The sequence below is a fragment of the Neovison vison genome, chromosome 11 (genome assembly GCF_020171115.1).
Source record: "Neovison vison isolate M4711 chromosome 11, ASM_NN_V1, whole genome shotgun sequence".
Classification (NCBI taxonomy): Eukaryota; Metazoa; Chordata; class Mammalia; order Carnivora; family Mustelidae; genus Neogale; species Neogale vison.
The window spans coordinates 205,653,222-205,680,048 of NC_058101.1; the positions used below are offsets into that span (position 1 = coordinate 205,653,222).

General features: G+C 48.0%; 1 protein-coding gene across 1 annotated transcript; it reads left to right on the forward strand.

Moving 5' to 3' along the window:
• Positions 1–17,774: 17,774 nt before the first annotated feature.
• On the forward strand, positions 17,775–19,809 carry LOC122889185 (beta-defensin 103A-like). Its single transcript, XM_044224098.1, has 2 exons — positions 17,775–17,845; positions 18,730–19,809. Exons 1-2 carry the CDS (start codon positions 17,788–17,790, stop codon positions 18,873–18,875), a joined length of 204 nt encoding a protein of 67 aa, XP_044080033.1. The 5' UTR covers positions 17,775–17,787; the 3' UTR covers positions 18,876–19,809.
• Positions 19,810–26,827: the final 7,018 nt, after the last annotated feature.

The following is a 26,827-nucleotide window of genomic DNA, read 5'->3' on the forward strand; positions in this document are numbered from 1 at the left end:
AGGGACCTGGATTCAGGTTCTTGCTTGCCTCTCTGAAATACTGAACAAATTACTTCATATCTGTGATAATTTTTGAAATTATCCCGTTGTACATGGTCTTACAAAGCCCTAGTATGTTTCTAAGTTGAGGTAAAACTCCTCCAATTGTTACTTCCCAAAGCCAGAACCTACGTCGGCGGGGCCGACAGCGGGTCGGGACCAGAGCCTACCTCGAGAGGACGCGTTGCTGCCTTCGGAGCGCGCAAACCTGATCTAACGGGGCGTGGAGAGAGAGGCTCGGGTTCGCTGAACGAAGCCGCTGGTGGAGTCAGTTCTGGGCTGAGAACAAAGGGAGCCTGAATTAGCAACCCTTCCAGCCTGCATTTCTTGGCGTTAGATAAATTACAGCGTCTCATTCATTTCTGCCCCACGATAGGTTTGTGGGAATTAACTGAATGGATCAGGATAGGTACGAAGGCGTCACCGCGCAGCTCTACTTTGGGGGGGGGGCAGGTGGCCGCAGAACGATGAATAATGACAGCAGAGCCTGCTGGCTTCCTGCTGCAGCTGGTCTGCTGGCGTTTTGACCCCCAGCAGTGACCGGCGCTGAGCAGCCTCTGCTGTCAGGAAGCAGCAGAAAGGTGGGGGGCTAAGAGCCTCCCCAGGTTCTAACCTCCGTCTGCCACTGAGCTGTGCTCCCTGACTGCCTCCCCCAGGGATTTACAGGAGAGACTCGGGTAGGATTATAAATCACATAAAAATGGTTGAGGGCACTGCCTCCTGCCTTTGGGTCCCAGATCTGTCTCACCTGGGGACTTACGAGGACAACCTCGTCCTTGCTCTCAGACACGTGCATCACACAGGGGCAGCTGGGAGGAGGTGTGGGCAGACTTGCAGCTTTTCTCTTGGTGGAACCGGAGTTGGGAGCAAGAACCCTCCACTGATCCAAGGAGGGGCTGAGTTTCCTGACGGCTGGGGGCCCCAGGCAGCCAGCTGGTGGCAGAGGGGCCAGGCTGTGGTCGACAGGATCCAGTGTTTTATACCTGGCAAGTCTGTACATCTTCCCCATAGATCCTTTTTCTAAGACAAGGAACCTCTCCAAGACTCCGCCGCCTCTTTGAGATGACTTAGTACGTAACTAGGGATGACAGAATGTTCCTTCCCTGCAATCATATGGGTTCGAATGTCCCCTCCAGTGGAACCTTCCCTGGCCCCCTGCCCTGAATTTCTGCAGGCAGAATCAATGGCTGCACCCCTCATGCCTTCCTCTTAGGGGCTCTGCCTCTGTGATGCAGTTATCCAGCCATTATCCATTGCCATGCCTACCTCTCCTGCTAAACTAGGTGATCCTTCACTCAGTTCTGGGCCTCACTCCTATTTAAACGATTAGTGACCAGCCAAGCTCAGTGTGAAAAGGGTGAAGAAATGAATCAGTTAATCCACGTCTCAAGCACAGGTCTTCAGTCCACTGGCACCGTCGTTCCTGATCTTCACGTAGAACATGGGGATGCCAGGGAACCCGGACACCCCCTGAAGCCTGCAGCCCTGTCTCTTTCGTCACTGCTGGTCAGGGAGTGGGACAGAGCCCTTGCTAGCCCTGCCCTGTTATACAGGCTCACAACTGAGCTCAGAGCCGGCTCCTTTTCAGGGGGGTTAGTGGCTCCCCTGTGGGCAGCAGAGGGCACAGAACATGGGCTGGAGATGCCTTAGGGAGTCCTCCTGGATCCTGAGTCCCCAGAAGGAGCATTTGCCTGCTGTCCCCTGCCGTTCGGCCACAGAATCTTAGACAAAAAAGGGAGCCGAGAGACCATTTGATAAAAACCATGTCCTCCGAAAGACAGCAGACTGTTGTGGGAAGACTCTGGAAGGAACAATCAAGACGGCTGAGCTGGGTTTAGCTTGCAGTTCGAGACGGCCATGTAAGAAGCCTCTGAACGCCCCTCCTCAGGGGAACACCCCAAATTAGTGTCGGGACCAGAACAGATCTCTCTGCCTGGGGCACAGGGGAAAAGCCATGGTTTAAAAGAGCCACCAGCATGTAAAAGAGCCCACGAGCTCAGCCAAGCAGTGCGGATAAGCTGCAGAGAAAGGTGAGAAGCCTGTCCTCTCGCTGCCTCTGAAGGTGAGATGTCACCACCGGATCCTGCACCCGGACAACCTCGGGCAGGGGCAGACAAGCACGCTAATGTCACTGCCATGTCTTTCGGGCCAAACCCTGCATCCTCACGCCGGGCAGAGTCGGGCTCCCACAGACTGACTGTCTGCATCTAAATACCACCTGTCTGCTGAGGCAGCGCCCCAATACAGGGATGGAATGGGTTTATTACAAACCAAACAAGAACACCCTTCAAAAGAGTCCTTTTGGAAAGCCACAGGCCATCCACATAAACAATAATGCTGCAATCGCTCGACATATTAAAATTCCTCCTTCGGAACTGTCTTGGCAATCCTCTTCCATAAAAACTCAGAAAGAATCTAGTTCAGCACCACCGTAAACTTCACCAGCCAAAGAAACCAAAAGCCCCAGGAGGTCAGAAATCCGCCCGTGGTCGGGGGCAACCTCCTTCACTCGGGGGAGAAGGAAGCCTCAGCCAGACGCAGGAACCATGAAGAGCGGCCACGTCTGCAGTGCAGGGTGTCCTCATCGTGGCTGGATGCCAGATGGACCTGTGCTTTGCAACCGTCCCCCTCGCTGGAAGGCAGGCCGGTGGTGCCCCACTGACGGGTTATTCCCCAGGTGACTCCACGGGAGACAGGCATGTGTCTCCTCTGCAGGGAAGCACCTGCCTGCCCTGCCGAAGTCTGAGAACTCAGGCGGGGAAGGGCCTGGCTGGGAGCGGCTGATGCCCACAGTCACCCAGAGGGAGGCCCCAGGGAGGGTTCAGAGAGCATCAGCTTGGGGCCCAGGGATGTATGACTCCAGCTGGATCTGCCTGCGTCCAGGTCCGGAAGAATTCACATGCTAAATGCCAAGGAACACAGTGGTTCTCGGGGTATCCCTGCCGGCGTCACCTGTCAGCTCCTTGGCAATAGCTCCAGGGTAAGGGGCTTCATGAGCTCCTGTCTCGGTTCATCTCAGGAGCAGGTCTGAGTGTGCTCATAACACAGGTGCGACGCGTAAGGCTCAGAGCAGGGAAGCGGCTTACCCGGAGCCACACAGCGTTCAGGGGGGGAGGCCCTGTCTGGATCTGCCAGGAAGCCAGCACAATGGAGTATATTATTTTGAGGTTTCAGAGGCTGGGCTGAGGTCATGTAGGCAGGTGATATTTAGATGGTAGACATTGACGACAAGTCCATGGTGGGCCCTCTCCCCTCCACCTCGTTCCCTCGTCCTACCAAATCTAGAGGCAGCAGCGTCCACACACAGCGTCCCTTCCAACTCTCTCTAACTTCACGAGTACTGACGTGAGGATCGGCGTGATCTTGGCAGTGATAGTAAAAGAGCATTTGCTGCGAGTGGCCTTTTCTACCACACCCACGATCCGCACTGAGGCGTGTGTCATTGTCCGGATTTGGGGAGGGGTGAACTAACACTCGCAGAGCAAAGAGACCCGCCCGAGACCACACAGCTAGTGAAGCAGCAGGAAGGGGTGTGTATTCCACACAGCTAACGAGCAGCAGAAGAGAGCCTGGGCTCTCCTCTCTTGCCATTTGGGTGTCTGTGCGGAAGGTGTCTGGGGTTCTGCCGAGGCTCCTGTAACCCCAGATGTGGGCAGGGTAGGAAGGGAGTTATGGGCTTTCCACTCCCTGTCCCGGTTACCGTGAACATGCTTCTTCCTTCCACCTGAGCATCCAGGGACGCTTGGAATCTGTTTGCGTTTCTCCACTTGGAAGCCTGAAAAGAACAAGAGATGTGGAGACTCTGGCTTGAGGCTGTTGTAGAAGCCCGCTGCGGCCTTCCCTTACCCCCGGAGCTGTCCGGTGTAGACATCGTCTCTGCAGCTTGGGCAGTGGAGGGGGAGGGGTGGGTGCGAACACAAGAACCACCCGCCAGGGTGTCCGAGGCAGGGCTGAGCTCTCCGGCCATGGCCACGGCCATGGGGTGGGTCGGCGCGGCAGGTGCATAGAGGGCGAAGAAGGAAGATTCGCACATGGTGGAGCCGGGTGAGCTGGCTCTGGGCCCCGGGGAGAATGGGGCCTCCTACAGGGTGGAGGTCGGCTCCCAAACCAGAGAGAACACGGTGACAGGAAATGACGAGTACAAGAGTGAGTGTCCAGGGAGCACGGGGAGGAAGGGAAGAGGAAGAAATGAAGGAAGGAAGTTAATGAATCCTCTTCATGGCATCTGCAAGGGTGATCAGACCCGCTCTTACTAGAATGTAGGGAGGCTCAGAAACTCTGTCCCCACTCCCGCATCCCGCTGGCCCCACCCCTGCAGCCCAGGTGGGTCAGCAGCTACCAATGAGACCATCAGACTCTCCCCGGCGGGGCCCAGGGTGGGCGCTCGCACCTAGAGGCAGGAATGTGGCCAGAGCTGAAATCCCCTGCAAGGAAGGCTTCTCAGCCTGGCCGTGCCTCTCCATCCTTCTCGCTGCGTGAGGAGCTGTCTCTCTACACAAGCCCCTCCGCGGGAGCAAAGCCAGCCGAGGCCAGAATGACTGGGAGGAAAGGCAGGAGGGCAACTGAGGCACCGGGGAGGCACTCACACCCACGGGGTGAGGGAGCGGAGGCCCAGCCCTTTCCCAGCAGACCCGGCCGTGCGGGAGGCAGCCCAGTGCTCCCTGGGATTCTTGCCTGCCTGCCCCACGGAGAGCAGAGTCACAGTGACTCACAGAACTGGGTGTGCAGGGTGATGCCCGATGCTGGGTGTGGCACCTGCCACAGGTGTGCATGACCGAAGGAACTGGAAAAGCTGCACTTTTCACTTGATCGCTGTCACTGTCTTGCCACAGGGAGGAACCCGGAGGAGCACAGACAGTGAGGTCTGTCCCTAAGCCAGGGGAGTGTCCTCGCTCTTTAGAAATCATCTTCCTCTAGAGCTGTGGTTCAGGATGCCTCATGCCTCTCATGCCTCGTTGGCAGCTTTTCACACTTCCTCATTATGCCCCAGGCACCACCTGTAGGGATCTGATGGGCTCCTTGGTTGTTTCCGGGAAGGTAACCAAGGGAAGCTATTGTGCGTTCAGACCTGAGAACCATGGCCAAGCCCTCCCAGCTGTGGCCCCCGCTGCCTGACCTCCACGCCGCAGATGATATCCCCTTCCCCAACGGTCCTGCAAACTCCCTATCACTCTTGAAAGGGACCTTGCAGGGACAGAATATTTTACTGATGTTTCTGGACACCTTAGGGTAAAAACCTAAAGTCTGGCAAATTAATGTATTCCCCACATTCTAGAAGGAAATTCCCTTTGCTTAGATCCTTTAGAAAGCTGTGTCCTGGAGTGTTCTTCCCGTTCCAGCCTTAGTCTCCTGCACCCGGATTGTCCTTCTTCAGTCCACCCCATGCTCTCCCCCAGCCCCGCTATAGTGAGGGGTGTCCCTCTTCCCTCCCCCACCTCTTTCCATTCACTTGAACAAGCTGGAGTGGCCCTTTGGGCGGCAGCAGGACAACCAGGAGTGTCTGGGGACACTCATGCCCCGGGGAACGTTAAGCTGGGAGCGTTTGGGCTTTCTAAGGATGGTGTGGGTGGTCCCACGCCTCTGGCTGGCTTCGTGAGTGACTGTAAGGGGAGCGCGCACAGCTCTCTCTCCAGCTCCTGACCGTGGTAGAGGTGCGCCTCCCCAGGACAGGCACTGGGTGTTGAAGATGACAGGCTTCACTCAGAGGGAGGAAGGGAACAGTTCCCTAATTGCTAAAGAAGTTTCTCACTTCTGGGAGAGTCCGGACACCATTGTTCAACAAAGTAGCCTTTGGTTTCTGTCCTGCTGCTCCTTGAGGCTCCCTGCGATCATTAAGGAGCGCCTCCCCTCCCTTCATATCCCAGCGGAGGGGCTGGGTTCTTCCAGGTAGGATCCAATCAAATGACCACGTCCTTCTGGAGAAGGTGAGGACGGTGGGCTGGGGAAGTTGGGACCTTCAAAGAAGAACAAATAAAAGAGGGGGTAGGAAAACGAATAGCCACCTCGTTTATCTGCCCGTGTAGAAGTAAAAATAGAAATAGATGTCACACAATAGAGAAAAGGGCTTTTCTCTTTGTAGGAGACTGTCTCCAAAGGATGAAAAATGCCTGTAACCTTCTCTGAGCTCAGGCTTGTGTGGAAGGAAGGATAGAGCTTGAGGGATTTAAAAAAAAAAAGAAATGAAGGTTGGTTCATACCTCTGTTCCCTTATTCCCCATGACCTTCAACGGATGTCACTACAGAGTTCTGGGGCTGGGCTTGCTGACGGAGACGGCTGTGTCTGTCCTGGCCCTGCCTTCCCACGTGAGCCCTGGAGGCACCTGGTGGCCAGAAGAGGCTGCCTGAAAATCCCCCCCGCTGGCTACAGAGGGTGGCCCTAGGGGCTGGAACACTGCAGCCAGTCAGGAAGAGACCTCTGGTGTGGAAAGACTCCAAGACTGGACATTGCTGCACCGTCCTCAGAGGTGGAGGTAGAGAGACCCCCACGCGTGCACACACGCTCACGCACACTCACACACTCACACACTCACACACACACTCGGTGATGAAAAACAGAGAACACCGTAAGAGACAGACAAGGACAGACGCAGGAACACAGACAGTGATGACAAGAGGCAGAGAGAAAGCAAGAGCAGGACAGAGAAGGACGGAGCTCAGCCCACAGCAGCAAGGCCGAGAGACCAGGAAAAGATACGGATGTTAGGGGATGGTTCCAGGGAAAGACAGGCCATTCCAGTTAGACTGAAAAGACGACGAAATATTTGGGCACACATAATAGTTCTTGCTTGTTGAGAAAGTGGGCGTAGCTTTGTAGTGGGTCTGCAGCTGGATACTTGGAGCTTCCGCATCTCTCCAAGGAAGAGGTAAATACTCAAAGTCAGTAAAGTGGGACATCTAATAGACACTTCAGGGACCTGAACAAGGCAGCCTGTGACACTGAGCACCCAGTCTCTTGAAGAAAATCTAGTTCCCAAGAGGCTACAGGGAACCAACTGGTCAGAAGCAAATCTCGCCCCTTTGGAACGCAGCGCCCCGCCCCCTTCATCTTGTCTCTTTTGTTCACAGCACTATGAACACAGTGGGCGGGTCATCCCCAATGGTCAGTCTCCAGGAGAATTAAAATCCAGGCCATGATCAAAATTATTTTTCTAAAATATGTACCACTTGTGACAACATGTAGATATTGATGATATTTTTGTTAATCCCACCTAACCCCCAGGTTTTATAGGTTGTCCCCAGCTGGACACGTTCCATGCTGGCTGTGTAGGTCTGAGCAGGTGTTGTGAACTATGCACGTGTGTACCTAAGTAGCGTGCTAAAGCCAGGATTTGGCCCGAGGCTGGAGTGCTTCCTAAAACAGACATCTTGTGAAATGCTTATAACCAAACACAAGTATGCCCTCAACACAAGATGAATTTTGAGTCATGGTAGTTTAAATCGGCTTGTGCATATATCCCTATCTTAGACAGATTGTGTTTTTCATGAGCTGATAATGCCTGGCACCCAGAAGAATGAGACTCTAAATGCAGGCAACACAGAAACCGAGAAACGAGTGCAGGGACTGTAAGAGGGTGGAGAGGAAGGAGGCGGATGGAGCAATAGAAGGAGGAGCCACAGGGGTTGCGTCCGGGATAGATTCCATCAGCTGAGGGGGCAGCGAGGACCAGCACCTGGTGGGAAAAGAGAAAGTTGTCCGAGCCCTGACAGGTCAGGAGCAGAGAGAATACACGGAAGTGTAGCTTCTCCCTGATCTACGTGAGTTCTGTAATTGGGTGTGGGCGTGTGTGCGGGTGTATGTGTGCACAGGTGAGTGCTGAAGTGTGTTTTTCTATAAAGGTTGTGGGAGGAAGGAGAGGTCTTCCAGATGTGTGGCAGAGAGAAGGAAGAACGCAGGTGTTGTTACAAACCACGTACACCTCCTGTCCAGGCTCTGAGCTGGGGCTTTCCCGAAGTCCATGCAGCAGAATGCGTGGGTCCAGTTCATACGACACAGACAGCATTTCACAAAGGGCCTGTGGAGCCAAAATGGGCCAATGTCCTAGACTGGAACACCTTTGCTCTGTTATAGGGAAGATCCCAAAGCAAGATCAGACATAACTTATATGACCCCTGAAAGCCCAGCAGAGCCAGGCATTTTGAAGAAGTGAGACAAGCCTGTGAAAGATAGTGAATGGGGGCTCTGATTGAGGGCTTGTATTCTATGTAAAGGGGCAGAGATCTTTGGCTATACCTTGCAATTCCCAGGTATGAGTGTGGGCCCTAGTGGTTAAATCATCACACTTTTCTGAAGGAACCAAAGATATGGACTTTTATACAGAATTTTTTCTCCTTTAAATGTTGGCAACTGACAGCAAAATAAGTTGGGAGGCTCAGTTTCACCCATGGATTTCCAATTCTTTAGGTGTCGCTGTGACTCCATTCAATGAACTATGAGGATTTAGATTTGTAAGAACCTCAGAAATGCATGACCCCCCTCCCTTTGGCAGGCAGAGGGGAAATGGAAGGTCCAGATGGGTAAGCAGCTAACCTACATCCACGTGAACCCTGGCTCCAGAAGACGGGCCTCCAGATGTCTTGCGTTTTACGCTATACCTCACTGTGGTGGTTACCCATGGCTATACCTCACTGTGGTGGTTACCCATGGCACAACAACAAATGCGGAGTGTCTGTGGGTTTCTGTGGGTTATGGGAACCAGGCACAGCTTGGCGGGGTGCTTCTGGATCAAGGCACTCATGATGTTCCGGTCAAGCTGTTAGCCAGGGCTGCAGTTCAACCGAAAGCTCAGCAGAGAACGATGTGCTTTGTGAAGCTCACTCATGCGGTCCTCGGCAGAAGTAGATTCCTTGAAAGCTGTTAGATTAAGGTTCACTTATGTTCCTCACTGGGTTGACCAGAAGTTTCCCTCAGTTCCTTGCCAAATGGGCCTCTCCATAGGGCAGCCGTAAATATGGCATCTGGCTTCCCTTAAAGTCAGCAAGTCAGAGTAGAGGGACACCCCAAATGGAATCCATGGTCTTTTATAACCTAATCCCAGAAGTGGGATTCTATGTGTTGGAAATGTGTCAAGGAGGTGAGCCCACAAGGAAAAGGAGGGGATGACACAAGGGCCTGAGTACTAGAATGTGAGGCTCATCAGAAGCCTTTTAGAGGCTGCCTCCTCTCTCCTAGTCTCACAAATGCAAGCCAGGGGTCTGCAAGCCGGGAGGCACTGGCTACAGCCAGCTGCTACCTATTTTTACAAATAAAGTTTTATTGAAACAAAGCCACGCCTGTTTGTTGCATATTGCTTAGGGCCACTTTGGCACACACACACAGAGCTGAGTAGTTGCAACAGTAACTGTATGATCAGCAAAACCTCATTTTCTTTTTACTGTACAGTCCTTTACAGAAAAAAGTTTCCTGCTTCCTGATGTACGCAACCCAAAAAACTTCTTTTTTTGAAATGTGGAAGAGGAGGTTGACAGAGAGATACAAAATTCATCATTTGCTTGCATTTTTCTTGATGCTCTGGTGTCCTAGGTGCCATGGTGACCCCTTCCATGAGGCACTTATCTGAGAGGTCTCAAAATAGAAACAGCTCTGAGGTCTGGGTCGAGTGGGTGAGATATGGCTTCATGTCCCACGGTCCTGTTGCTTTCTTTCCCACCACATGACATCATATACCTTCCCACTAGAAACCCCACTTAGGAAACCTTTGGCCAAAAAATGGGTATGAAGCATAGTTATGTGTAAATGTTGGATCACTAAATTGTACACCTGAAACTAATAGTACCCTGTATGTTAACTAACTGGAATTTAAATAAAAACTAAAACAAACAAATAAAACAATTATCGTGACCTGAGGTGGTAAAGTGGCCTAATCCTAATTCAGTGTAACCTGTGAACCTGTCTGGGCTCCAAACTTGAATTTTACCAAGTCACTTCATTCCTCTTAGCCTCAATTTCCTTGTCCTTAAAGCCTAGATTATAATAGTGACCTCACTCCTTTTTGTCACAAAAGTGCATTAAAGCGCCAACCACATGTACGTGTGCTCAGTACATACTAACAGTTCCGTAGATGCCAGTCATTGTGTGGGAAGCATCTGAGGCTTTCCCACTGCCTACTGCAACAGTAGCTGATAGATTTATTTCAAGTTTCAGTTCTGATTACGTAAGAGTGGCACATGTCCTGTGTTTTTGGGTACCATGTCTTGCCTTTGGGTACGTTCTTCCTCTACCCCAGCCCCCAGCCCGCCGATGAGTTCTAAGAGCCACGTACACTCTAAGCATCCTTCCCAAGGAAGCAGCCAGCAGGCTGTGTAGGCTGTTGGCAGGTGTTGCTATAGGATGAGTTTTCACTGAGGCTGAGCATGAAATGCAGTTAAAGAATCTGATGAGAGCAAAAATATAAACAGAAAGTAATGCATCATACACATACCATTCCATTTGGAAAGAAAATATTGCTGTCAGATGGGTAGGAGGATGGAAGGTAGCCTTACATATGAACTTTTATGAACTACATCCCTTCTTGATTTTGCCCTCAGGAGTCGGGAGATTCATCTTCTACTGTGTTCGGTGTGATTTTAGTTTCTGGGAAAGGCACGCAGCATCACATCATTGCTAAGGTTTCAAATTCCTGAACTAGTTTTAGCCTGCTAGAAGGGGTCCCATCGTCAGCCTGACTCTGTCTCCAGAGCAGGTCTCCCCTCCGTGCCCGGTGGTGTCAGCGCCTTCATTCTCTCTGCTCAGTACTCAGGTAAATGCTGGCACCAATCACACTTCATTCCACCTGCAAGGAATTTCTTGAGACAGATGCCAGGAAGCAATCAACTGGGGAGCAAGGGTTTGAGGGCATCAGAGGTCACGTGAGCCCAGACCACTCTTTTGAGAAATTTGGTAAAGAATGAAAGAAAACGGTGATGTCATGGTTTCAGGAGAAAAAAAGGGTCAAGTGCAGCTTCATTTTAAATAAAAAATTGAGTGTGAATGTGGACTACAGTGAAGGACCCAGTGGGAAAAGGGAGTAGGAGAGGGGTTATGTAATGGTATGTGGCTAAAAAGGCAGAGTTCAAAGAGCACAGAGAAGAGAGGCACGGAAGGAGAAAAACTTCCTCCTGAACAAGAGGAAGAAGCCAGAATAGGTGCAAATAACAAAAATTCGAGGGAGAGTCTGGAACACGGTGACCCACTGGGGAGAGGGTTGGAAACCGTTCCCTTCCATCCCCATAAGCTGAAGCGCTTGGTGAGAAAAGGAATTAATTTTTAGAACCCTTGTCTAGGTCTTGGACATCTGTCACTCAGATTGTACCCTCTGAACCATCTGGGTGTTTTCTGACGCAGAAAGGCCATCATCACGCTATCTCAGCTGCAAAGAGACATAGGAGGAAGAGTCGCCCCTTGCCCACCCCCCTCCCCAGGAAAAGCTGCATTCATTCAGGAGGAGCTCCCCGCAGAGACCTGGTGCAGAACCTGGAGGTGGAATCGCTTTCTTTTATTCTCCCTTGCCGAGTGCTGCTAGACCCACGAGTCAAATCCTGAAGGACTGCCCCTGGCCACAGGCTGTGGTGGGGAGTCCCGGAGTCCAGCTGGATTAGAGCGTCCTGTTTGGGAAGAGTGGGGAACAGCGGGGTGAAGGGAAAACCCGGTGTGTGGAGAACTTAGAAAATGGACACCATCCCTTCAAAGTAATTTATTCTGCATACAAGGAAGCGTGTACATACGGCGGCGAAGGGTGATTTCAGTATGTGGACAATGCACAGGGCCTCAGAGAGTCCCTGTGTGAGACCACAGAAACGGTGACAAGCTCAGTTGCCCTCCCCGCTGTCTCTGAGTCAGAGTTTTGGCACAGCTGACAGGGAGATGTTGGGGTTCGGAGCTGACGACCAAGACAGAATTCTTGGTGCAAAAGCATGGGGTTTTATCAAAGCATGGGGACAGAACCCGTGGGCAGAGAGAGCTGCTGCACGTTGCACGGGGGTTGTGAGGGGTGATGGGTGACAGACTTGGGGGTCGGGGGAGGTAAAGACAAGGAAGTTCCCAGCAGAATTTCCATATGTTAAAAGATTCACAGATCCTGGAGGCCTAGCTATTATTAAGCTATGGTTGTTTTTCCCTCTTGCAAGGTTGTTGAGACAGTTGGGAGCTCCTAAGGGGCGCCTGGGTGACTCCGTAAGTTAAATGTCTGACTTCAGCTCAGGACATGATCTCAGCATGCTGGGATCGAGTCCCGCATCGGGCTCCTTGCTCAGCGGGGAGTCTGCTTCTCCCTGTCCCCCTCCTCTTCCCCATGATCTCTCTGTCTCTCTCTCAAATAAATAAATAAATCTTTAAAAAAAAAAAAAAGACGGTTGGGGGTTCCTGAGGAATGTCCTACTCTGCCGACTTCAAGGGTTTGTCAGTGGGCTTCAGGTTATAAGGAAATTTAATTTTATCTCTATTCCCTTCTGCCTTGTTCCTCACATCACAGCCCCAGGCAGAGAAAACAGGCCGTGCCTCTCCTGAGAACTTCTTCCTCTGGACTGTGTCTGGCTACTCGAGAATCACTCTGCTCTTGATGGGTAGAGGAGCAGGGGGCCCGCTGCAGGGCCTGCCATGAGTACTCGCCTCACAGTGGCTCGGCTCCCAGAGCCATCACAGACACCACCTGCAGGAGGATGACCTAAATGTCTTTAAAACACAAGGATCTGGGAAAGAGTTACCCAAGTGTATGCACAGCATTCTCAAACCTTCCCTTCAGTGTTTCTTCTTCTTTTTTTTTTAAATTTTATATATTTATTTGTCAGAGAGAGAAGGAAAGAAAGAGAGCAGCAGGCAGAGGGAGAAGCAGGCTCCTTGCTGAGCAGGCAGCCCGATACAGGACTCGATCCCAGGACTCTGGGATCATGACCTGAGCTGAAAGCAGACTCTTAACCGAGTGAGCCACCCAGGCGTCCCCCTTCTCAGCGTTTCTGGAAGGAGGTGTCAGCGGGTGGTTATCCTGTTAGAGAATTTAAGTCTTAGATCTAGTTTCTCATGAATCCATGGCCTGTCTACCAAATTAAATGCAAACCTGCCCAACATGCTCGTCCACTTGACTTTGGCTCAACTAGACGTCTCACTGCTCCCTCACCTGGCTCTATGCCCCGCCACCTCTGTGGTGGCTCCTGGGAAGAAGAGTGCTGTCTGACTCTCTGTGGCACCCCGTCAACCCAACGGCGTCCTGTGACTCCTGGTAGGTCCCCCAGGCCCAAGCCTTATCCCTTCCTTGCATACCTCCCTTGCCTTTCCGTAGCTATATCCCTCCTTTTTTGTACAGTGGATAGAGCACGACAGCAAATCAAGTGTTGACAATACAGGGGCATCTGCAGGAAGCTGAAGGGACAACAACCTTTGTTCATGCTTGCAAGATACAAAACTGCCAAGAAAGCTTGCTAGCTGAGGGTGATACAAAGTATTTGTCCACACGGCACGGTTCCGTGAAGACAAACAACTCAGTTGACCTGTGTGCAATGAAACCTCTGCTTCTCGTAGCCCACCTCCTGACCTTGAGAAGTAGCTGGCTGACTTGGGTTTGGAGGGAAGATAGTATCTTTTAGGGCAGGGGAAGGTCTAGCTCGGATGCTCTCAGGAGCTCAGCAAACATATCAAGGCACAAAGCAGGGCAGATGGGCAGCCTGCTCAGCGATGGGCCGACCCGATGGGCCGACCTGCTCAGCTGGGCATTAAAACCTCCCTGAGGGCCTAATTCCCTGGAAAAACAAAGTACCTCCATGAGTGGTTCCAGCTAGAAGCCTACAGTTTGTTACCTTTCTAGAAGAAAAGGTGATCTATGGTTACATGGTTGGAGGAAGGTTTTCTTTTTCCTGTTTCCTTGCTTACATTATTTTGTGGAAAAGTAATTTAAAATTATTTAAATTATTAAAATTAATTAAATTAGTTATTTAAATTATTTAAATGTATCACTGCTAAAATAGCAGTGATAAATCAGAAGACTAGAAACCACCTCACATACACCTGCAGTGGAAACAGGTAACAAGAGGCCACGAGAAGCTGGCATTGACTTTCAGCCCCCAACCACTGCCTCAAAGATCCCACTTCCTGCTAAATCTTGAGATGCCGATGGGACATTCAGGAGGGCTGCGTAGAGCAAAGCATTATTCTAGCTGGTGACAATGCAGTGACAGGAGAGGAAGGGACAGAACTACAATACTGTGATGGTTTAGAGCATGGACTTTGAAGACCGTCAAAGTCCAACCAGAGACACTGAAAGAAATTTAAGAACGTCAATGGGGAGAATTTAATATCGATGGTTATCTAAGAGAACTGACAAGCCAAATGTATGGTGAGTCAACTCAGAATTGGCAGCAGCCGAAAGGAAATCCTGTCCCTAAGGCCAGAGGGACCGAAGGAGGAAGGAGGTAATATTTCCGAAGCCTAAGATATGGAGCTCCTAACAGGTCATGGTGGACCCGCCTGGTGGAAGCCAGGACCATGAATGAAGTAGGTTTCTGGTAGGAATCGGAGGCCCAGAGGAGATGCCTTCTGAGGAACAGCAGAGGAATACCTTGGCTTCTCGCCACCTCCTGCCCTCCCACCTTCTGTGAAGGCATCCCTGTGGCCAGTCTATATGGCGCATGGAAAGCAGGGGCTCCTGAAAAATGTACACAATCCCCTGTAGTTCACAGTGCGGCCATTGACAGTCTGGGTGACCTAGGAGGGCAAGTCACTCAGCCTACGCCTCAATGTCTCCACCGTAAGACTGGGATCAGGCCTGTGTAACTCATCCAGCAGTGGGCAGGACGTCAAAACGGCCATAAAGGAGAGTGGCTGGGCCACTTTTGGATGGTGATAAGATAAAGGAACACATATCCCGGATTCCTGTGCTGGGAGCCAAGGCCATCATCTTTAAGCTTCCTGAGGATCACCATCCCCTTCTTGATTGGGCTTCCTGAGGGCCCTATGGGTGATACTCAGATCATGTGGTAATTTACAGTTGTCAGTGTGTTTCATGACATTCGCTCTGAAGGCCTCCCCTGCGAGCTTACTGCTGAGGGCTCAGATGCTCAGGGATCTAAGGAACTTCCTGCAGGAAACCCAAATAATAGGTGTCGGGGCTGAGAGTTCAATGGCTAACTTGGGTCCCTAACCCAGTGTCCTAGTGGTCTGCCCTCCATCCACACAGGGCTGCCCTGGACCCAAAACTTGTATCAATCAAATCTCTGTTCCATATTTGCAAAATGAATTTAAAAAAACAAACAAACAAACAAAAAAACATGAGCAGAAAGTCTAACAAAAAAGTTAAATAATTGACATCTCTCCCCAACTGTCTTAGCATCGGGAAAGCGCTTTAGAGCTGAGAGAGAATCTGGACGCCAAGGCATCGGGGTGTGGGGTCTGCGGTTCCAAGCTCGGTCTGCAGGTCCAGGCTCCAGGACTCAAGCCTCCAGGGCCAGGGCGTGGGGCCAGGTCTTCCCAGTGCATCCGATACCGTGGCGGCATCTTCATTCTCAGCTGGAGGTTGTGTGACTACTAGGACTGAAGAGGCTTGAAGTATTCCTGACATTAAAAAAAAAAAAAAAAGGTATAATAAGCCAAGAAGGCAAACCCCAGTTACCAAAATAGCTTTCATTCCCTCTTAAAAAATAGTGGCATTGCCTTGGAAATGCCTTCCAAGCTTTGAAGGAACCAGTTACACCAAGAGGTCACCGGGGTTCTGTCTTCCCTGTGGAAGAGAAATCATCCCCCTAAGACGAGCCCCAGCCCTGGGCTGAGAGCGGGCTCTACGTTCCTGCAACGCCCACCCGTCCTCTCTCCTAGCCTGCGTAAGACTGAGCAAGGCTGTCTGTGCAGCTAACAGCCGTCCTGTCCCACACGCACTTCCTTCCCCACTTAAAAATACCTGCTTGGGGGCATCTGGGTGGCTCACTGGATGAGCATCTGGACTCTCGATTTCGGCTCAGGTCATGGTCTCAGGGTCATGAGATGGAGCCCTGCATGGGATTCCACGCTGGGCATGGAGCCTGCTTAGGATTCTTTCTCTCCCTCTCCCTCTGCCCCTCCTCATGCCTCTCTCTAAATAAGTAAATAAATAAATAATATAATACCTGCTTTGTCTTAAATCCTGAACTTCTGAGAAAATTTTGATTTAAAAAAAGGGAAGTGTCTACCACTTGAAACCCTTCTTTTTTTTTTTTTTTAAAGATTTTATTTATTTATTTGACAGAGAGAGATTACAAGTAGGCAGAGAGGCAGGCAGAGAGAGAGAGGGGGAAGCAGGCTCCCTGCTGAGCAGAGAGCCCGATGCGGGACTCGATCCCAGGACCCCGAGATCATGACCGGAGCCGAAGGCAGCAGCTTAACCCACTAAGCCACCCAGGTGCCCCGAAACCCTTCTTAAATCATCTAAATCTGCCTTCTGCTGTGAATTACATTTCTTCTCCATTTCTATAGCCTTGTGCTAAAACCCGTACTGTGACACTTGTTGAAATGCCCCCCTCTGTGGCTTTGACTGCACGCACATCTGCCTTTACCTACACAGATGCTCTCTGAGAGAAAGAACTTGAACTGGTCACTCTTTGCCTCCCGTCCACTTCCATCCCTCTGATCCCGAGCATATGGCACTTGTCTCTCTATGGGAGGTGTTCAGAGATGGCTTACAGAATCTGATGGGTGCGCCAGGATCCCAAACATGCACTCCTAGAAGTAATATACCTGGACCTTGGTGGATCTGTTGTAACTGCGTTCACGTAACACAACAGCCAGACAATGTCATGGGACTTCAGCTCCCAATTAAATAGCCTATCAACAAATATAAACCACTAATGGATTCCTTAACATTTAAGTCCAATATAGTTTTTTAAAGCTGGTTCTTAAAACATTGAGTCTATATCCAGTGGACATCACCTGATCTCTGGACTTCCTTGAATGCTCCCAAGACATGAGTAACCAAAAGTCTTAAATGCACCTTCCTAAGCCCCTTATTTGTATAGGGAGTGTCATCAAGAAGGAAGAGGTGCTGGCCCACCAAATACATCATCCCAGCATTCTCCTTCTCTGATGAAGGAGGATGAGACACCTTGACTCATGAATCTGACAGTTTTCAGACAATGATGAACTGTAAACCCTGTTTCACCCAAGTTACTGCCCATATTGCACACCAAAGAGCACAGAGTAAGGGACTGTGGAAAGTGCCCATTTATCCTCCCTTTCTTATTATCAAGAAGCTGATCCCATTTTATCTCAATTTCAGGCATACCCTGAAATGCCTGAATGCAGGCTCGAGGTGTGACCCAGCCTGAGCTTGCACCTAGATTCTGAATATGTCCAAAGCTGGACTGCTACGGTCCTAGGTGAGCTCCAGAATCTTCTAGGACTTTAGGAAGATAGATCAGAAGTACCCCAGTGGGGGCACGGGCAGCTCCCAACGATATGCCCTGGGAATGCCCCCAAGAGGAGAGGGTCTTTGCCACCTATACCTGTAGCTAGCTCCCGGCCAGACCCCGAGGCGCTCCTGGAGCCTAGAGGGCATCAGAATAGCTGGGTGCTCACATCAGGCTTGCTTCACCCTTTAGGTTTGCAATTAACTCGGGGTGAGTGGGCGTGGTCTGTGGGGTAAGAGACACTGGCATGAAGCATCAGGAAACACGTCATATTGTCATCATTGTACTATTACAGGAATTGCAGCTGCTGCTCACCCGTCCCTATGGCTGCGTGGCGTGTCCTGTAACCCTTATAAAGCAGGCGGGCACACCTTCCCACCCAGTCTCAGCTAGCCGAGAAGCCGGTCGGCCATGAGGATCTATTACCTTCTTCTCCTGTTGCCCTTTCTGTTCTTGATGCCTGTTCCAGGTGAGATGGGCTGGGAGGTGAGAGGGTTGTGGGAACTGCAAGGATGTCATGCAGAGGCGGCCCGTTTCCATTCCTCGGGAACTTCAGACCAGGTCGATTTGTGGTATGGGAACAGACATCACCAGTTTCTTTTTTCTGGTGAGACTCATCAAGGATCTTGAAGCCGTTTCCCTGACCTTTTCAGAGACTAAATAGCTCACAAAGACCAGCCCATCATGGACAGGGACGACCCTTACCTGCTCGAGAGACATAAAGAAAGTGATAGAAAAACTTTAACCCCAGCAGGAAAGATGGATTTAATCTGAGATCAGAAGAACAGACTCCTACTTACTAGCTTTAGGGGTTGTAAGTGGAGTCCCTGGGGGGCTGCGAACCTCAGGGGGCCCCTGCAGCCTCAGCCCCCGCGAGCCCAGCCGCATCCCTCCCCCACGGCCACCTTGGTCCCCGGCTGAGCTGTGACCCACAGAAGCACAGGTCAGTTGGTTGCTTAATCCTTCCTCTACTTTACTTCTCATTTTCTAAAAAAAGGAAAAGTTGATTTAAAAAGAAAGAAAACACCTTAAAATAAAAGAAAAACAAACAATTCCCTGGAATAGTGATCAGAATAATATTTTATTTATAAAGGAAATTACAAATTGGTATCTACCAAATTCAAACCAGTATCTTTCCAATGTGTATTTTCTTGTTTCTTGGCTTAAAGCAATGTATGTATGTGTTCAACCCTATGAAGCATACAACTGGGTCTATAACCGAATTCACTTTCCAATTCAGGAAAGGGGACCGGGGAAAAATAAAAGAAAGGCAACAGATCGGTTATTTGAGGAATTCCAAAAGCCTTGTACTTGGACTAAAGCCTTCCCCTGTGTTCTATTTTGTCCTTGCAGGAAATGGAGGAATTGTAAATACCCTGCAGAGGTATTATTGCCGAATAAGGAGTGGGCGGTGTGCTGTGCTTAGCTGTCTGCCAAAGGAGGAGCAGATAGGCCGCTGTTCTTCCTCGGGCCGAAAATGCTGCCGAAGAAAGAAATAAAATCCGGAAACACTGACTGGGGACATTGTAAAGTGTGAAAATGTCTCCTGTAAGTTTACAGGAGAAAAATCAAATTTAATTTTTTTTTTTTTCAAAAGAAAGAGAAGCTTGATTGTCCTTTTTAAATTCTGGTTATTGTGGTAGTTGTTACCAAACTGGTAAGTTAGAATGCCTTCCCAGACTCACCTTTGGAGTCTCCAAAAGGAAGCCTCAAAAAAGTCTAAACTTATTTTCCAAGCGTTATCAGATTTGACTCCTCTTTTGCAAATTATGCTCCCCAAAGAGATTGGCCTCCCTGTTCCTCCTAAAAAATTCCCTTAGCTTTCCTCTCACCCATGCCTCTGCTCCAGCGGACCTCTCACCAGGCATACAATCACCTTTCCAGCTTCATCTCTAAACTTTTGCACATCCTCCAGGGGCCATCACAAATGCGACGACCTCCTTACAGAGAGAGCTGCTTTCCCAAAAGAATATGAGCTTTCCTCTGGCACACTGCAGGGTTCGGACTGAAAACCTCTTCTCTGAATTTTGTTTGATTTCTGCGTTGTACCATTCGCTTATTTCCAATCTCCATGTCTGGTTGCATCATTTTTAAGGGCAAAGACTTTGTCTTAATCATGTCTGGATGGCCTAGGAAAGTGCCTTGAGCACAAAAGCTGCTGAGAAACTGTTTCATCCCGGTGGTCTGAGGCCCTGCAGTTTAACTAGTCAGTGTCCTCTCGATGTTGATATGGAAGGATTCCAGGAGCTGTGGTGGGAGACCCATTTTCCTCACACCAGCCCTACGGAAAAGCAAGAGAACCAGCTGTCAGAAGATGGAAACAGATTCCCAAAGAGAAGAGCCTTGATCCCACTTTCCATCAAAAAAGCATGAACTGATTTCGATACAAATTTTAGGATTATTTGCTCCAGCTCTTTGAAAAATACCGGTGGAATATTAATCGGAATGGCATTAAAAGTATAGATTGCTCTAGGCAGTATGGACATTTTAACATTGTTTATTCTTCTGATCCAAAAGCATGGAATGGTCTTCAATCTTTTTGTGTCTTCTTCAGTTTCTTTCATGAGTGTTCTGTAGTTCCTCGAGTACAGTTCCTTTACCTCTTTGGTTAGGTTTATTCCCAGGTATCTTAGGGTTCTTGGTGCTATAGTAAATGGAATCGATTCTCTAATTTCCCTTTCTGTATTTTCATTGTTAGTGTATAAGAAAGCCACTGATTTCTGTACATTGACTTTGTATCCTGCCACGTTACTGAATTGCTGTATGAGTTCTAGTAGTTTGGGGGTGGAGTCTTTTGGGTTTTCCATATAAAGAATCATGTCATCTGTGAAGAGAGAGAGTTTGACTTCTTCATTGCCAATTTGGATACCTTTTATTTCTCTTTGTTGTCTGATTGCTGTTGCTAGGACTTCTAATACTATGTTGAACAAGAGCGGTGAGAGTGGGCATCCTTGTCATGTTCCTGATCTCAACGGGAAGGCTGCAAGCTTTTTCCCATTGAGGATGGTATTTGCTGTGGGTCTTTCATAGATAGATTTTATGAAGTTCAGGAAAGTTCCCTCTATCCCTATATTTTGAAGCGTTTTAATCAGGAACGGATGCTGGATTTTGTCAAATGCTTTTTCTGCATTGATTGAGAGGACCATGTGGTTCTTCTCTCTTCTCATATTAATTTGTTGTATCACATTGATTGATTTGCTAATGTTGAACCATCCTTGTAGCCCAAGGATGAATCCCACATGGTCATGGTGGATAATCTTTTTAATGTGCTGTTGGATCCTGTTTGCTAGGATCTTGTTGAGAATCTTAGCATCCATATTCGTCAGTGATATTGGTCTGAAATTCTACTTTCTGGTAGGGTCTTTGCCTGGTTTGGGGATCAAAGTAATGCTGGCTTCATAGAAAGAGTCTGGAAGTTTTCCTTCTGCTTCAATTTTTTGAAACAGCTTCAGGAGAATAGGTGTTATTTCTTCTTTGAAAGTTTGTTAGAATTCCCCAGGGAATCCGTCAGGTCCTGGGCTCTTTTTTGGGGGAGGTTTTTGATCATTGCTTCAATCTCGTTACTAGATATCGGTCTATTCAGGTTGTCAATTTCTTCCTGGTTCAATTTTGGGAGTTTATAGATTTCCAGAAATGCATCCATTTCATCTAGGTTGCTTAGCTTATTGGCATATAACTGTTGATAATAACTTCTGATGATTGTTTCTACTTCCTTGGTGTTAGTTGTGATCTCTCCCTTTTCATTCATAATTTTATTGATTTGGGCTTTCTCTCTTTTATTTTGGATTAGTATGGCCAATGGTTTATTGATCTTATTGATTCTTTCAAAAAACCAGCTTCTAGTTTCATTGATACGTTCTACGGTATCTCTGGTTTCTACCTCATTGATCTCTGCTCTAATCTTGATGATTTCTCTTCTTATGTGTGGAGTTTGTTTGATTTGTTGTTGATTCTCCAGTTCTTTAAGGTGTAGAGACTTGCACTACTGGGTATTTACCCCAAAGATACAGATGTAGTGAAAAGAAGGGCCATCTGCACCCCAATGTTTATAGCAGCAATGGCCACGGTCGCCAAACTGTGGAAAGAACCAAGATGCCCTTCAACGGATGAATGGATAAGGAAGATGTGGTCCATATACACTATGGAGTATTATGCCTCCATCAGAAAGGATGAATACCCAACATTTGTAGCAACATGGACGGGACTGGAAGAGATTATGCTGAGTGAAATAAGCAGAGAAAGTCAATTATCATATAGTTTCACTTATTTGTGGAGCATAACAAATAGCATGGAGGACATGGGGAGTTAGAGAGGAGAAGGGAGTTGAGAGAAATTGGAAGGGGAGGTGAACCATGAGAGACTATGGACTCTGAAAAACAATCTGAGGGTTCTGAAGGGGTGGGGGGGTGGGAGGTTGGGGGAACCAGGTGGTGGGTATTGGAGAAGGCACAGATTGCATGGAGCAATGGGTGTGGTGCAAAAACAATGAATGCTGTTACGCTGAAAAAATTTTTTAAAATTTCAAAAAAATGTTAGAAAAAGAAAGCAAAAGAAATTAAATAAAATTTAAATTAAAAAAAAAAAAAGCATGAACTGCTGTGGGACCTGCCCTCAGACGGGATGCAACTAGGGAAGCAGACAGAGATGGGAGACACTTCCAGACACTGCACAGCCAGCATGGGGGGCTGTGACTGCAGGAGGGGGGGTGGGGGTGGGGCATGAGGGAGACCCCCTGTCTTGGGAAGCAGACCCCAGACCAAAGCACAGGGGAGAACCCAGGCTTACCTGCAATCCTTCTGAGTTCAGGCCCCACAAGACCCCCGTGCTCAGTGCGGAAAACCAGAAGAGGACATCTGGATGGGGGTGGAGCTCCACGGGCAACAAAGGGCTCCCTGGAATCTTGGTCTGGTGCTGGTTTGAGCATGCCTGGGGTGAAACTTGGCAAGCCCAGAGCAAAACAAAAACACGCCGAAGGGACTCGATGGACAATTCCAGGAACACATACCAGGCCGGAGCACGTACCTTCCCACAGCTGCATGGAGAGAGTCCTCAGGAAGGGATTGCATGTGTAGCTGGGCTGTGGAGCTCCAGTGAACTGTTCTGGAACTACTCTGGGTGGTCATGGTGCATCGTGCAGGTGCATTAGCTGTAACTAACATAGCCGCTGGGAGGCTGTGGACCCTCTGGGAGGGAGGCCGTGCCTGTGTAAAGACATGTGGGAAATCTCTGCACCTTCTGCTCAGCGTGGTTGTGTACCCAAAACGGCTCTAAAAAGTCTATTTTAAAAAAAGGGGGGGGGGATTTTTAAAAAGATTTTTAAAATTATTATTTATTTATTTGAGAGAGAGACAGTGAGAGAGAACATGAATGAGGAGAAGGTCAGAGAGAGAAGCAGACTCCCTGTGGAGCTGGGAGCCTGATGCGGGACTCGATCTCAGTACTCCGGGATCATGACCTGAGCCGAAGGCAGTCGTCCAACCAACTGAGCCACCCAGGCGTCCCAAGGGGGAAAATTTTTTTAAACCACAACAACAAAAAGCTAAGAAAATTCCTTCCCAGAAAACCTACACTATTAAAAAAAAAAAAAAAAAAAAGGTCCAGTCAGAAGAAAAATAATGCCAGATGGAAATCTGGCTCTGCAGGCTGGAGTAAAATGTAAGTGAAGGCCAAGAAAAACAAGGCTGTACCCACCTCGAGTCTAGCCCTGACATAAGTACAGCCATCTTGGCAAAGCAAAAGCTGGCACCTTGCACCCGCTCTCCACCGGCTCCCCTCCCCTCGGTAGTATGTGTGACATTCCTCAGCCACCCCTGACTGCCCTAAAAGAAAAACAAACAGTTAACCTGCAGAGATCACAATCCTGCTAGACAGGAGTCTCCCTCCCTCTACAAATGTCCTAGAGATTTACAACAAAGAAGCTATCTTGTCAATAGCCCAATTTCCAGAGGCGAATAACTCAGTTCCTCAAGCCCTAATGTCGCCCTCCCCTCCATAAAACTGAAGGAGGCTGAAGTGGAAGAAAATGGAAATAAAGTTAAATTTCTTCTAAATCTAAATCTCACTAACAAGGACACTTGATAGGAGAAATGTGAAACTTTATCTCTAAATCTCCAAGATAGTGTCAGCGATCATTCCCAAGCATATGACCCACTGATATACATCTAAAGGGTCTCACGAGAAGATTTTTTATTGCTAGTAATAAATAACCTTTCTCCCAACAAGAGCTAGCCCCTCAAGGTCCTGGAGACCTTGCTTCCAAGATTCCTTAGAGACTTACATCATCCCTAATCCCCTTTGTCCTCACCCCCCGCTGAGTCCACCCCTACTCTGCCTTTAAAACCTCTGACTGTAATCTGGTTGGGGGTCCAAGTCCCTAGTCCGCTGTGTCGCTGTGTCGCTGTGTTGGGTATACTTGGGCCCAAGCTTAAGCTTGTTAAATAAACCCTCATGTGATTGCATCGGTGTTGGCTCCTTGGTGGTCCCTCATGAAAACTTGGGTACAACATGTTCAGCTAAGATTCATTCTCAAAGGGAGAGATTGTCAGCTTCTTAAAAAATAAGATACACGCTGTCTATACGAAACCCACTTGGGGTATCAAATGGAAAGGCAAAGATAGATTAAAAATAAAAGACTGAAAACAGATGAGCTAAAGAAAATACGATTGGCCATGATGGCTAATTGCCTATAAATCAGAGTATATTTTAGGAGTACTAGGAGAGATAAAAAAGGATATTTTCCCCAGGTATAAAGTGGTTCATTCACCAAGAACATATGTTCATATTAAATTAGAATGCTTTTAATAACAAAGTCCCTAAAGTCTTAAAGGAAAACTGGTAGAAATGAGAAGAGAAACCAATACATAAGTAATTACAATTAGATATTACCACACTTCACTCATAACAAAAAACAAAAGCAGACAAAGCATCAGGAATAATATGGAAGACGTGAACAACGGTGTCATCAGTGTGTGACCTAATGAAACTTATAGGACACTCTACCCAATAATCACAGAATCCATTGAAATGTTATGCAATATAGCTCTATTGGACTATAAAACAAGTCTCAAAAAATGAAGAAAAATTGAAATTATTCACTGAGTATCATACCCAGATATACACTGTGTCTGTCCACAATGGAATTTTCAAAGATATGAATTACAGAAAGATATCTGGAAAAATCCCCAAATATGTGGAAATTAATCAACATGCTTCTAATGGGTATGAGAAGAAATCACATGAGAAGTTAGCAAATATTTTAAACTTCTCAAAAATGAAAATAGCATGCCAAAATTTGTGGGAATGCAACTTAAGCAATGCTTAGAGAGAAATTTATAACATCGAATGCTTTTAAGATTGACGGGGTAAAGCTCACAAATCAACAATGTAAATTTCTACCCTAAGGAACTAGAATAAAGGGAAGTGAACCCAAAGTAGAAAGGATAAAAATGAATAAAAAGAAAATGGTCCTGTAGTCATCTTTGAGAGGATCATAACATTGCTAGAGCTCTAATTAGGTTCGCGAGAGGGGAAAAAGAAAAAAAAAAAAAGAAATCGTAAGATACCTCAGATATACCCACACCCTTTTGGCAGTCAGGAAAATGAGAACATTTATACATCGTAGGGTGATTTAGACAAAGAGCCTCCATAAGGTGACTGTAATTCACACACTCGTCATTATCTCCTGCAAGGTCAGGCCATGCCTTCCCACTTTTTTTTTTCTTAAGTTTAAGATGTGCTACCAAAAGCAACTACACATTCAATGCAATCAGTATTAAAATTTCAACCGCTCTTCGTACACCTTCATCTTTGGAGACTTTCTATTCAGGTCCTTTGTCCATTTTTAAATCAAGTTGTATATTGTTTTACTATGGAGTTGTATGTTTTCCCCACATATTTTGTATATTAGCCCCTTATCAGATACATGGTTTGTGAACATTTTCTCCCAATCTGTAGGTTGCTTTTGCATTTCGTTTTTTCCTTGGCTCTGTGTGGTCAACAGACACATGAAAAGATGCTCAGCATCACTCATCATCAGGAAATGCAAGTCAAAACCTCAGTGAGGTACCACCTCACACCTGCTGGGATGGTTAGCATAAAAAAAATAAAACAGATGTTGATAAGATGTTGAGAAAAGGGAACTCGGATACATCGTTAATAGGATTATAAATAGATATGTCCACTATGGAAAACAGTAAGTGGATTTCTCAAAAAAAAAAAAAAAAAGAAGAAGAAGAAGAAGAAAGAAAGGCGAAGTGATGTAGCAATCCCACTTTTGAGTATATACTCAGGGAATGAAACCAGAATCCCAAAGAGCTGTGGGCACCCCCATGCTCACTGTAGCATTATTCACAGTAGCCAAGATATGGAAACAACCTACGTGTCCATCAGTGGACGGACAGATAAAGAAGTATGCTATACGCACGATGAACTATTAGTCAGATATTAGAAGGAAGGAAATCCTGTCATTTGCAGCAACATGGACAGCACCGAGGGCATTATGCTAAGTAGAATAAGACAGACACAGAGGGAAGAATAAAGGACTACATGCTGTCACCGATATGTGGAATCTACAAGAGCTGAACACTGAAAGCAGAGAGTCGGATGCTGGTTACCAGGGGCAGGTTGCTGAGGGAAATGGGGAGATGCTGGTGAAAGGGTACAGAGTGGTAGTTAGGGGAGATGAGGAAGCCGAGCGATCTCGTGTCCGGCGAATGACTATAGTTAGGAATATGGTGTCGAACCTTCGAATTTGCTAGGAGAGTAGATTTCAGATGCTCTCACCACACACGCAGGGATGGTAGTTATGTGGGGAGATATGTTAATTATCCTCACTACAGTAATCATGTCACTATGTGTACACATCAAATAATTTTGTATACCTTAAATATATACAATTTTTTAAAAAAATTATACTTATTTAAGAGAGCACATTAGAGAAAGGGTGAGAGGGTGCAAGCACCAGCAGGGGGGATGAGCAGAGGGAGAGGGAGAAGCAGACTCCCCACTGAGCAGGGAGCCCACAGATGCGCTAAATCCAGGAGCTCTGGGATTATGGCAGGAGCCAAAGGCAGACGCTTAACCGACTGAGCCACCCAGGCACAAAACCATTTCTAAGCCAAGGGGAAAGGAAGAAGCCAAGTAGCTTGTTTTCCCCTCTGCTCAGGCTGTCGCTTAACAGCAAGCTGCTGCTAGATGACTTTTCTTTTTTTTTTTTTTTTTTTTTTTCCAATTTATTTATTTTCAGAAAAACAGTATTCATTATTTTTTCACCACACCCAGTGCTCCATGCAAGCTGTGCCCTCTATAATACCCACCACCTGGTACCCCAACCTCCCACCCCCCCGCCACTTCAAACCCCTCAGAACCATGAGAGACTATGGACTCTGACTTTTCTTTTTTAATAGAAGCAAGAAATTTGATTTCATCCAAGGACAGACGTGCAGAATGCTAC

Excerpts from the sequence above, each read along its gene's own strand:
- LOC122889185 (XM_044224098.1), top strand. The coding sequence starts at position 17,788 with ATGAGGATCTATTACCTTCTTCTCCTGTTGCCCTTTCTGTTCTTGATG. Across the intron at positions 17,846-18,729 it reads GTTCTTGATGCCTGTTCCAG|GAAATGGAGGAATTGTAAAT; the intron begins GTGAGATGGGCT and ends TTGTCCTTGCAG.